Raw genomic sequence first — 13,256 nt, 5'->3', positions numbered from 1 at the left:
TAGTAGTACAGAATACAAAGGATAACATTATTAAATGGTGTTTGTTTCTCTGTACTATATTATCGGTAGGTTTAAGTTAAGAATGGAATGCGAGGGGGAAGAAGGGGTTAGCCAAAAAATTGTTGTATCTGAATCTAATTTCAAGTAAATTTAATCATAAAGTGGATTAGATTGGATAAGTAAAATTGTATAAAATAAATTATTACGTTTGGATTTGGATAACAGGTTAAAATTGTACTGATGCTTAAAATTATATTATTTTAATATTTATAAATTCATAAATATATTTAAAATTTTAAATTTATTTTTAATAAAATATTATTATGTTAAAATTTAATAGTAAGTAATATAAAATTATAATTCATTATTATAATCATTATTATTACAATTATACATGTCATTTTTAGTCAAATATTCATTATGTTTATATTATTTATTAAAAAACTAGTTTAATATAAATTTATAATTTGAAAAATTCAACTGAATTAATTTGTAATTCCAACAATTAGAAATTGAACCATCCATATATATATATTATATATATATATATATATATATATATATATATATTATATTTATGATTGGTTAGACATGAATTCAATCAAATCCAACGCATGTTCGTTTTTAAAAATTTCATTGTTTCATGTTATTTTTAAAGTAAGAAATTATTTTCATCTTTATCTTATATGTGATGGGTATAAGATTATTGTCTTATTTTATTGGATAAGAAATATATTTTTATACTGTATTTATATTTTGTATTGTTTTAATATCAATTAATTAATTTTTAAAAAATAAAATCATAATGAAACATAATATTATTATATATTTAATATTAAAAAAACATATTTACATATATTTAATGTCAAATATTATAATAAATTAAAATCATAATAAACTCATTTAAACATTTCACATACAACAAACATATTATTATATCATTACCAAACACTTTATACAGGATACTAATACGAATGGACTATTCGGATTTAAAATAAATATCAAGCTATGATAGGTTATGCACTTGTGATATCTTCTACTGCTTTCCAGAGCCATTGTCAATGGTTTTATCCCACCACACTCGCAAGGTTAGTTTGTTCCATACATTAATCATATTGGAAGCACCAAAGACTAAGACTTTCTTTTACTCTCATCACATGTATCAATTCTCTCTATATGAAAATGAATGACCATTAGAGTGTTAAGATAGTCTTTCCTACATTCAGACTAGCTACACTTGAAACTACACCAAGAATTTCACCTTGGAACTTAATTCACAACTTTGAAAACCTTTGAAACAATGTAAATACATCCTTTTACTTTAACCATGCATACTAACATTAATAACCTTTAATCATACTTTACAATGCATTAAACAACCAAACATATAATTGGAAAACTCTTAAAACATACCCAATATTAAAACATACCCAATAGTGCATCACAGCCCACTACAACATAATATAGAAAAGTACCCAAGGGTGGCGCTCAATGTCCTAGCCTCTCTTTGCCTGGAGCTCAGCACTCACAAGATAGAGTAGACGCCTAGTGCCATGACAGTTGCATAAACATGAAAAACCAGACTTTAGACACTTCACCTTAACTTCTAAATATCTCTAGGACCCTTTAAACATCGTAAAAACTCAGAAAACACTATTGTAACTTAAATTGACCCTTTAAAATCCAAGTCACTCTTACAAGCTATCCAATTTCAATTCTACACTTTTAAACCTTTATTATCAATTTACAACATGCATAAACAAGTCTAAATATACTTGTTAGCACACTTCAATACCTCTATTTTATTCCTGTTATCCTATTTTTCATTTTCATCACTTAAAACCTCTAAAATGACTTAAGAATTCAACATGAAAGAATTTCCACTTTTATGAGACAACTTTTTCTGATATAAACTTTTTAAACAAGTCCTGATTGATCTCCTAACTTATCAAAAACTCTCCAAAACAGTTTCCAATCTTTTCCTCACAATTTCACTACCTAAAATCCAAAGTTAAAACAAAATACGTGTAAAAACTCACTTACAAACCATTCACGGCCTCTTATACTATATTTTACTGGTTTGAAAGCTTACATAAATCCTAAATGACTTTCCAAACAACCTCAAACTCTTGTACCCTTCAATCAATCAGTTACTCAAAAATTCACCTATCAACATTCCTTTTTATGCTTAAAACTCAAGTAACCGACTCTTTTTCAATTCAATACATTTGTTTTCTTTTCAAACAATTAAACATCTTCATCATACACCATCTATTTCCTGATTATTCACTCCCAAACATATTTCTCGGATCCGATATAAGGTTATAGGTTGACCATTCTGGAAAAACCCTAAAAAAACTCCATCACCCACCACCGGCACATTCATACGAAGCCGAAACCAAAGCTTACCTTCACTAAACCGTTAAACACCTTCCTTTTGTTCCAAATCTTGTAAACCTTGAGTGCCTCACAACCGAACGATGGAATGATGACCAACTCAACGATGGTTGTGAAGAATGAAGAGTGAACAAACAACACAGCTCAAATATGACCAAAGTCAACATATATTATAAGGTCAAAAGGGTAGAATGGACATTTAACAAGATAGAGGTGCGAAAAAAAAACAGGGATGCAGAAAGTAGCAGCCCTCCAACTTTATAAATAAAAAACAAGTTGTCTTATTTATTAAAACTATCATTAATAAATTCACACCACAACTATAAAAACATCTATGCCATGCATTTTAATAAGAAATTAATTATTATCCTTCTAACCCATATCGTAAAAGTATTGGTTAATATAATTTTAAAAAAAATGAATTATTATCAGAGTAAAATTTGTTACAATCAGAAGTCTAAGAAACATAATTTTATTATATTTATCAAAGAAATTCGTGTAATCACGATATAGAATTCCTTACATTATGCATTAACTAACTATTGTATAAAAAAAAATTGAAATAGCCTTTCTCTTGCCTTTTTGTTCGTCAACGTGTAACATTTAGCGCTCGCCATGTGAAAGAAACAAAGTTAAGAAAGTTCCGACTTACATACAACGCACAAAGCGAGTCTCGAATTCATTCATTCACTCACACAGTCACACTCTCCCTCGTCGCGCTCATGGCATCATCCATTATCATTTCCGATACTCAGCCATGGAAGGACCTGAAGGTAACGTAATAAAATTGAATCGATCAACTTTATTGTTGTTAATTCTCGCCCTCAATCCGAAATTACCATTAAACGGGTCGCGTTTCAATTTTGAGCAGGCGCATGTGGAGGACATCAAGAAAACGCATCTTCGCGATCTGTTGACCGATGATAAGCGGTGCCAGTCCATGTTCCTGTAAGCAAACGATATATTATTCAAACTCCGTTTCTTAGTACAAAACAAGAAAATTCTCAATTCCATTTCCTATTTTCCATGCTGTGGAAATTAATTTTATGATTCTGTATGTTATGTAGTGAGTTCGATGACATTCTGTTGGACTATTCAAGGCAACAAGCCACTCCCGAAACTATCCAAAAACTACTTAAATTGGCGGAGGTTTGTTGTTTGGCGCTCGTGCTTGAATCTTTATCAATCGGTAAACGACACATGAAAAACCATAAAAGGAATTTCCAATTCTGATTATTGATTTTTTTTTCTAATTTTTTGCAGGCTGCATCGCTCAGAGATAAGATTAACCGCATGTACAGCGGGGAACATGTGAGTCATTGTCCTCAAATTTAACAAAGTTTCGCAGTCCACAAGTATAAACAAAGTCATGCGTTATTTGCTAGTGTTAATTTTGACTTTAAAATATTATCTATGTATGGCAAGTGTAAAAAAGTATCGACTGTCGACCAATCAAAGACTATCGGTGGTAACACCGTGATTGTAAAAGACAGCAACCTTATGTTGAAGGGGTTTGTGATTTGATTTTTACACTTCCAGTACACAGAATATCTACTTACTTTTTTATTTTTGGATAATGCTGGATTCACTTTCAGATTAACAGCACGGAAAACAGGTCCGTGCTTCACGTCGCCCTTCGTGCTTCAAGGGATGCTGTCATACAAAGTGATGGGGAAAATGTTGTGCCAGAAGTTTGGAAAGTTCTTGACAACATCCAGGAGTTCTCTGAGCGGGTTCGCAATGGTTCTTGGGTAATGTGCTACTCCAATATTCTAAGGGGATGTTTTTTGACCATTTGATTCATTTGAACTAAAGGGTGTTAACTACTAACCTTTTTTGTGAAGGTTGGTGCTACAGGAAAGGCTTTGAAGGACGTTGTTGCAATTGGTATTGGGGGAAGCTTCTTGGGTCCGCTGTTTGTACACACTGCACTTCAAACAGGTTGCTTGATTACTGCTAGTCTCTTTAATAGCAATTCTACAGTTATTGGCCTTTTATTGTGTTGTCTTATAATAAATGAGTGTCTGTGTGTGTGTGAACACCGTTCTTAGTTGGAAACAAGTAAAATTGTTGAGTATATATTTATTTATTTATGTCATATTGCAGACCCTGATGCTATTGAATCTGCAAGGGGTCGTCAGCTGCGCTTGTAAGTATCTGTTGTCAGTGAAGTCTGAAATTGCAAGCATTAGTTGACCCCAGCTGTATAATATTTGTTTTTCTGAATCTAGCTTACTATTACACATCTAGAAGCTGGCTGTACTGTTTTCATAAAACCAATCTCATCCTCTATTTGAATCTCTGCAGTCTTGCAAATGTTGATCCTATTGACGTTGCTAGAAATATCACAGGATTAAATCCTGAAACAACACTTGGTAAACGATTGTTTAACATATGAATATATATATATATATATATATATATATATATATATATATATATATATATATATGCCTGTTTTTCAGTTGCTACATTTTAGCAATGTGTATCGGTTTTAGTAGATAAAAATACCCTTATATATTATGGATTCTAACTTTTAAGCTTAAGGGTACTTTAATTTTTATTCTCAAAACTAAAAAAAAAAACTCCCAAACCCTTACTCACCTCTCTCATTCCTCTCAATCCTTTCTCTTTCATCTCTCTCACCTTTTCTCTGTCATCCTGTAGTCCCAATTGAAAAAATCATAAAAACTTGTCGTTAAACAATTTGCCTTTGTAAAGAGTTGAGTCATTGACATATTCACTTTCAGGCAAAGATTCATTCAAGATCTCTTCAATTTCACCATCTTCACTAACCTCTCTACTTTCATCATCTGCATATGTTGAATCATCATCTCTAAAAAAACCCTCCAGGCCAATTACCAATTCCTTTGGATGTCATTATGCTTGTGAAAATTGGATAAAATTAGATAAGACAAAAATTATAAAATGAAAACTCATTATAAAATCATTTTTTGTAAGATTGTTTAACAGCTAATGTTTCTGATGAGCTACCATAGGATGACAGAGAAAATGTTCAAGTGAAAGAGATGAAAGAGAAAGGGTTGAGAGGAATGAGGGAGGTGAGTAAGGGTTTGGGTTTTTTTAGTTTTGAGAATGAAAATTATTAAAATACCCTTAACCTTAAAAGTTAGAATCCATGATAGATAAGGATATTTTTGTCTACTAAAACCCGGTACACATTGCTAAAATGTACCAACTGAAAAACAGACGTACGCCCGTTAGCAAACCCCTATATATATATATATATATATATATATATATATATTATATATATATTAAATAGACATGGAGGCTTATCTTGTATGTTTTAATGCTTTCTATAACAATTGCAGTTGTGGTTGTTTCAAAGACTTTTACAACTGCTGAAACCATGCTGAATGCTCGAACTCTTAGAGAATGGATATCATCTGCACTTGGGTAAGTGCCGCATTAAGAGAAGTTGCTCAAGGATATTAGTGTAAGCAGTGGTTGGGCTTTCAGTAGTTTCCTTCGTTTTTTATGAAATGTGCAGAACTAGATTTGGAACTTATAGTTTCTTCTTACTTATTCGAAGATAAACCCCACCCCCATGCCCCCCACTTCTAAATATGTTCACCAACTTTTGAAAGGATAGAGAGTGGACACTATTCAGAATTGACTTTGATAATGAATTGAAGACTGTCTCTCATTCCTTCCAGGCCCTCTGCTGTTGCAAAGCATATGGTGGCTGTTAGCACAAATCTCAAGGTATTGCTGTATTTTCCTCTTTTGGCACTATCTGATTAAGTATTCTTCAATGTCTAACTCTTGTTTTCATTCATGAGTCATGTCTGCATTTGATTGATCACCACCGTTTGCCTCGATACATGTAGCAGCCTTGTTTTCTTAAATCCTTAACTAATCACATTATTTGCCAGCATATGTGCTGTTAAAACATTATGCTTTTGTGTGAATCATTGTTGGATGTACCTATACCAAAGGGCACTAACATAATAATTGAATAATAAAGCTGTAATAAGGAAGATTACAGAAGGGTGAAGTTCTCAAAGTTCTAATTTCTTTGGTAATTCTTTTAAATTTGTGCATTTTTTTCTTTACTAAAGACAAAAAGTCATGAAGAGTGCGTTTTCTATTTGTTATTATGGTTGTATATTTAACTATTTTTCTTTCATTTATGGTGCAGCTTGTGGAACAGTTTGGTATTGACCCTAACAATGCTTTTGCGTTTTGGGATTGGGTCGGTGGGCGATACAGTGGTGAGTAGTCTTTAATCTATTTCCCCCTCTTCTTAACCCGTTAAAGAATATTTGAAGTTTACAAAAGATTTGATTATGATGTTCTGAAATGTGGCTTGCAGTTTGCAGTGCTGTTGGAGTTTTGCCATTGTCTTTACAATACGGTTTCTCAGTAATGGAGAAGTATGTCTTTCACTGTTAGTATAGTTCTAATCTGTATGCACCTCTTCTAGAAGTGATTGTTCCTAGAAATAGTATAACTTCTTATGGCTATGTTGTGCTTCACCTTCTTCGTTTAAGGAAATAATCACCTTCAAAGATTACAAGAATGATGTAGATAAGAATGCTTTCGATAATCATGACTTTTAAGAATGAGATATAGCATATTTTGATTTCCATTAAATGTATTTAGATTTCAATTATGTTCTGCATACTATTGGCACTGGCAACTCAGTTTTGAATATTCCTTCGGCAAGAAACTAAGAAACATATACTTGAATGTTTTCTTTATGATGGTCTTTTTTCCCTTAAAGGTTCTTAAGTGGGGCTTCAAGCATTGATCAACATTTCTATTCACAGCCCTTTGAAAGCAATATACCTGTAAGTGCCCCTTTTCAGATATTTTATACTTTTGAGCTTTATTGTATGTGGATCTCTTCTTGTTCAAGCATGTATTCTTTAATTATTGTGATACTGCATACTGGCTATCCCTGCAGTATGGTTAGTGTTATATTCTATAATTGTAAAACTAAATTTTCTGTATCACGTGCTGCTCCTTTCAGCTTTTATTTCCTCTCTTTTTTCCCTTTGTTTCTTTCACTATTTGGAGCATTACCAATTCCACAGCTTTGGATTTTTTTTCTTAATTATTCCTTCTTCTTTTTGAAGAAGAGGTTAAACTGTGGGTAGGAATTTGGTTCATTGTAATTTTCAGATCCCTTGTTTCTTGGACCTTAGGTTTTCTTGTATTTAAGATGTTTTTGTACATTTGGCAACCACTTGATGAGATGCTCAATTACATCTTATTGGAGTACTCCAGGTGCTTCTGGGTTTGTTGAGCATATGGAATGTTTCATTTCTTGGATATCCTGCCAGAGTGAGTGCTTATTTGACCTGTTCCCTTCAGAAATATTTAATAGGTTTTGTTGTTCTTAAGTGGCCTCATTCAAAACATTAAACTTTTGATATTTTGATATTTTTACAGGCCATCTTACCTTATAGTCAAGCTCTGGAGAAGTTGGCCCCCCACATTCAACAGGCAAGTTTGTTGCAGCATTGTGCTTGAATATTATTTTAATTCTATTTTACTTTTATTCTTATAATATTTATTATTGTTTTTTTGCTTTAGGTTAGCATGGAGAGTAATGGCAAGGGTGTTTCAATTGATGGTGTTCCTCTACCATTTGAGGCTGGCGAAATTGATTTTGGTGAACCAGGAACTAATGGGCAGCATAGCTTTTATCAGCTCATACATCAGGTGATTTACTAAGTACTATATAATTGGGTGTTTGAACTTTGAAGAATTAATAAATTTTGTGAAAATTTATACTTGAAAATATTACTTGTGTAAAGGGCTTAATAATGGTGAAATTAATCACGTCAAAAGCCTACATTACTACTGTCCTGAATGTTAATTTTGATTTAAAACACATTCTAATGAAATAATGTCTACAATTATTGCATGTTGTGGTTTATATTTCAATTCCAGTTTTTACTTGTTTTGAATGCTAATCCTTGGGTCAAATTAGAGATTTTGACATGGGAATAATAAAATCAGGAAGAAATTGCATGTGTATTTTCATCCTTCCTTTGTCTTTCAAATTAATACGAGCAGGAATGTGCTCTGATATAATGGTTATCTTCAATTAGCGTTTCTCTAGGTTACTGAAAATCCAAGGGCACATTTCTTCTACATATGCAAATGAGACATTCCTATATCCAGCTTTCCTTAACTTCTCCTGGCTGACCTGAATTTTTGCTTTTCTTTACCAGCCTATTTAAAACAGTAGTTATTTAGATTTTAGCAGTTTAGAATCTTATGTTCTTGTTGCCTCTATTGCAATTTTACTTTGCTTCTTTTTATTTCATATTTTTGTAACCGTATGAAAAATATGAATATTTAGTATATATGCTATTTGTTGAGAAATTTGCATTTCTTACTTTTAGGGGCGTGTAATTCCTTGTGATTTTATTGGAGTTGTAAAAAGTCAGCAACCTGTCTTTCTGAAAGGTAAGGAACACAAATTAGCATTATCAAGTTTAATCATCGTAGTTTAGTTTTGTAAAGTCAGTGCTCTGATAATATTTTGGTAATGTAATTTATAACCAGGTGAAGTAGTGAGTAACCATGATGAGCTCATGTCCAACTATTTTGCACAACCTGATGCCCTTGCATATGGAAAGGTACATTTGTCCTTACTCTGTTCTTCTAAATTATATATCAAATAGAAATAAATAAGGATATAAGTAAAACAATCTGTGTCAATGCTCTCAACTCGAAGGTAACTGATATGCAAGTTTCGACAGCACTGAACTTGTAGAAATAGCTTCTTTTTTATAATTTTGTGGAGTAGATTTTTCAACTCTCCTCATTTATCATGAGGAGTATGACCATAAATCAAAATCTTGTAGACAGCAGACCAGCTGCAAAAGGAGAATGTTTCCCCACACCTTATTCCTCACAAGGTGATATTCTTTCTTCAATGCAACTTGCAATTTTAGTAGTTGAATCCTTAGTCATTAACATGCTCATTTTTTTTCTAAACCAATCTATAGACATTCAGCGGTAACCGACCTTCTCTCAGCCTACTGCTTCCATCATTGAATGCTTACAATATTGGGCAGGTACATAGTCCGCAAGGTTGTGATTAGTAATTAAAGGAAAATGGTTTATTCCTGTTTACTTATTTTATCGAGCATGTTCCTGAGGAAAATTAGGTACATGACTGATGAGAATTATGCACAATAATATATTGAATATTCATATTTTTGCAATATGGACATGCATTTAGTTTATTTTTTCTCTTTTGAAAAGCTATTTGTCATATTCCAAACTAGGCATTCACACTGGAGATTTAACATGAGAAATAAGCATTCACTTTGGAAAAGTTGTTTATAGGGAGTATTTTAGTTTTTATTCTTTAATGCCTATTCCTTCATAATATGTTGACAGTTTAGGCCAGTATCAGAATAACTACTGCAAAAGCTATCTGTTTGGCAAATAATTTCATTCATTTTTCTTTCTGTTCGTTGTGTTTTCTCCAATCCTTCAGTTTCTTTTTTTAGTTCTTGATAGAATATAAAGGTGGCATATGTGCATCTTTGGTTCCATAATCGAGTTGTATATTCTACATAATTGGTCATAATTACTTTATTGGTCATAATTTCCTGGTGCTCTATGTTCCTCAGTTGTTGGCAATCTATGAACACAGAATTGCTGTAGAGGGTTTCATTTGGGGAATCAATTCTTTTGATCAGTGGGGAGTAGAGCTGGGGAAGGTATGGTTTAGATAAGTAATGTTTCATTGTGTTTCTATATAAGAAATTTCTGAAAGACTTCCAACTCTTATCTCATAAATACATATATGCAATTTCAATTGTAGTTTTATTCCCACTTTATATTTCTTGGTTCATTCTCATCGTATTTAATGATAATGCAGTCACTGGCTACTCAAGTCAGAAAACAACTTAATGCATCTCGAACAAAACAAGAACCAGTTCAAGGTTTTAATTTCAGTACAACAACAATGTTGAATAGATATCTTCAGGTATGGAAATCCCATTATCCTAATTGTCCCTTTATTCTACTTGAAAATGAAAGAAAAAAGGAACTATAATTTTATTTTTTTTGTAATGAAATATTTAGTATTTTTCTAGTGTTTGTGAACACCTGATAAGAGGTGGCAAAACGAGTTGGACCTGGGCCTGCCCTATTAGGCCCATTAAAACATTGAACTAGGGCTCTAAATTATAGGTCTGAATCAATTCCAAGTATGTTTGTCCAACCCATTTAGTCTTATATTTGTTCAGGCTAGTCCGGGCTATTTAAATGTAAAATGTAGGTTGAGGCTAGGCTAGGCTTTGACTTCTATTTTATGGCCTGAATGGAAGGCATATTTCTAGCCCCGGACTATGGAGCCTTAAGCCCACATCACGCTAGTACAATTGGTTGGACTGACTAATCTAGACCCTCTGGATAAGAAGTTCAAATGAAAATTCTTTTTCTTAGAAAATAAAGTATTATCGAGAACACATAAGGTCATTTAGTACTTTAAAGCATTTAATAGAATGTGTTTAATGTTTACATCACGGGAAACTGAAACTTGTGAAGACACTTGATTAGTAGAATTGAAAACCCCATATTTTAAATTTTTATTCCTGAAAAAGCTGTGGCTGCATACTTAGTATTTCAGTCATACATATGATTGACTGCAACTAACCCCACTATCATGTATTTCTTTCTACATTTAAAATATCTGTTGTATGATTTTTCTTTGGCTGGTGATAATACAAACCATTAAAGAGAATGATATCACCATCTTTATGCTTAACGGCAGCAGATTACTAAAATCACTTATTACTAGTTTAATATATATAGATTGATAGTACAATTGATGGCAAAACTTTATTTTTTCATGGCAGGCAAGTTCAGATATCCCAGCGGATCTGCCAACTTCTTTACCGAAGATCGAATAGCCTTTTTGCCAATAGTTGTGTTCATAATGAATAATAAGAAAATAATCTGGTGAATGTTATATATACAGCACGCCTACGAACATGTTTTTATATCCGTATCGATTTTAACTAGTTTAGCACGATACGTGGTTATCCTATTCCCTTGCTGTCGAGTTATCTTCTGCTGGAAAGTGAAAAGCATTTTGGATTCTAAATTTTGTTTGGAGCTTGCCAACTGACATGTTGTGATATCCTCAGCTGTTTTTTTTTTTCTTAACTTGTTTAGACGATACAAGATCTTTTCTGCTGGAGTTGTATTATACTGAAAAGTGAAAAATGTTTTGGGTTCTAATTTTTCTTTTGGAGTGTTTTTGACTTGCTGTACACACAGCCTCAGGTATTTTGAGCTCAAAAGTCAAGATGAGCATGTTTTATCATCATTCTATTCTAATACTATATACACAGAGCGGTGTCTTAACTGTTGGTCGGTAAGTCTACATATTGATCATGATTTTGACCTTTTTAACTTCTAAAAGGCTAGCTATAATTCTAAGACCTGATGCCCCTATCTTGAAAATATCAACATATTATAACAAATGTAAAGCATATCTCAAGGTTACAAAATCTTAAATGAAAAGATTCATGATCAAAAGTGTTTAACTTTTAATAGACATTTCACATGATAAAATAAAATATCTACGTGAAAGGAACACTAATATAAAGAAAGAATACTGCTAACTTTTAATTCGAACTTAATTCCATTTGATAAAGAAAAGAGAATTTGGATTGATGAAAATAGAAATGTCTGAATATTATTATACAAATAAGGAAGTATAAATTAATTAAAGATGTTATGTTAAAGGAAATGAATAAGAAAAAAAGACAAAATCACAAGTGAAAATCAATGTATGTTTCATCAATTTCAAAATTACTTTTCATTATCATTTCAAATATGCCATCCACTTGTTTTAATAAACTTAAATTGTTTTTTCATCTTATATACTAAAGAAAATGCGTCTCTTACATAACTTAGGAAACCAGAAATAAACAATTAATAGTATTAAAAAACCCCAATAAAATTATAAACATAAGATCTCATATGTAGTTTTTGTACAAGCAATTCATATGTTTAGTGAAGGACATTTCTGTCACTTAGGCGACACCTAAAGTGGAAAATATAATTGTCTCTCTAAATTGTGCAAAAAATTACAAAGAGAAAGAGGAGAGAGGAGAAAAGAGAAAAAAAATGTATACTTATATTGTTTTTTAGTATATAAGATATGTGTATTATATTAAAATATTATAAAAATAGAAAAAAAAGAAAAAAGAATAAATAATATGTATATTATATTAAAATATTATAAAAAACGTATGTGTCAAAATATATTTTTCTTAAAAACTCGTATTAGTGTATAAAGTTAAGTACCTAAAATATTTGTAAATTATCATTCAAATTTGAGTATGAGTATGTTCGGTCATTTTTTTTAGAATATTTTTCTACTTAACTGCAGAAGCTGAGTCAAAGAATATTTATATACAAGTTCTTAAATTTTTTTAAGGAGTTTTTAATTTTAGTATTCAGATAATTTTGGGTAGTATTTTAATTTTATAAATAGGGTTCTCAATATTCAGCCCTTCTTCTCATTTTAGTGGATTGTATTCTTATTTTCCTTTTTGAAAACATAACTTTGGATTGACTTATGTTTTTTCTCGTGTGAATAGTCCTCTTTATTTTCAAATGTATTGTTATTAAATACTTTTATGCAATTTAAATTATTGAATTATATATAAATTAACATTTTCTTTATTCATTTAAATATACGTTATTTAACGACAATATACAAAATCTCAAATATTTTATCAGTTATCATCAATGTATTGTAAATTGTCACTGAAATTGTCAATAAAATAAGTATAAGTTATAAGTTGAAGCCATAAATTAAACTGTCTCACGATTTCTATAATAAT

The 13,256-nt window shown here is 31.4% G+C and overlaps 1 protein-coding gene across 1 annotated transcript; it reads left to right on the top strand.

The window, feature by feature from the left end:
• Window positions 1–2,983: 2,983 nt before the first annotated feature.
• On the top strand, window positions 2,984–11,728 carry LOC148204225 (glucose-6-phosphate isomerase, cytosolic-like). Its single transcript, XM_088107335.1, has 23 exons — window positions 2,984–3,170; window positions 3,269–3,345; window positions 3,465–3,546; window positions 3,661–3,708; window positions 3,993–4,148; window positions 4,242–4,338; window positions 4,504–4,546; window positions 4,705–4,772; window positions 5,733–5,817; window positions 6,078–6,126; window positions 6,563–6,635; window positions 6,737–6,797; window positions 7,148–7,214; window positions 7,654–7,710; window positions 7,819–7,872; window positions 7,963–8,091; window positions 8,781–8,844; window positions 8,944–9,017; window positions 9,246–9,299; window positions 9,390–9,458; window positions 10,023–10,112; window positions 10,274–10,381; window positions 11,256–11,728. Exons 1-23 carry the CDS (start codon window positions 3,120–3,122, stop codon window positions 11,307–11,309), a joined length of 1,710 nt encoding a protein of 569 aa, XP_087963461.1. The 5' UTR covers window positions 2,984–3,119; the 3' UTR covers window positions 11,310–11,728.
• Window positions 11,729–13,256: the final 1,528 nt, after the last annotated feature.

The sequence above is a fragment of the Vigna umbellata genome, chromosome 2 (assembly GCF_029865625.1).
Source record: "Vigna umbellata cultivar VRB3 chromosome 2, Vumbellata_1.0, whole genome shotgun sequence".
NCBI lineage: Eukaryota > Viridiplantae > Streptophyta > Magnoliopsida > Fabales > Fabaceae > Vigna > Vigna umbellata.
Note: the sequence above shows the minus strand (reverse complement) of the source record. Positions and strands in the feature narration are given on the sequence as shown.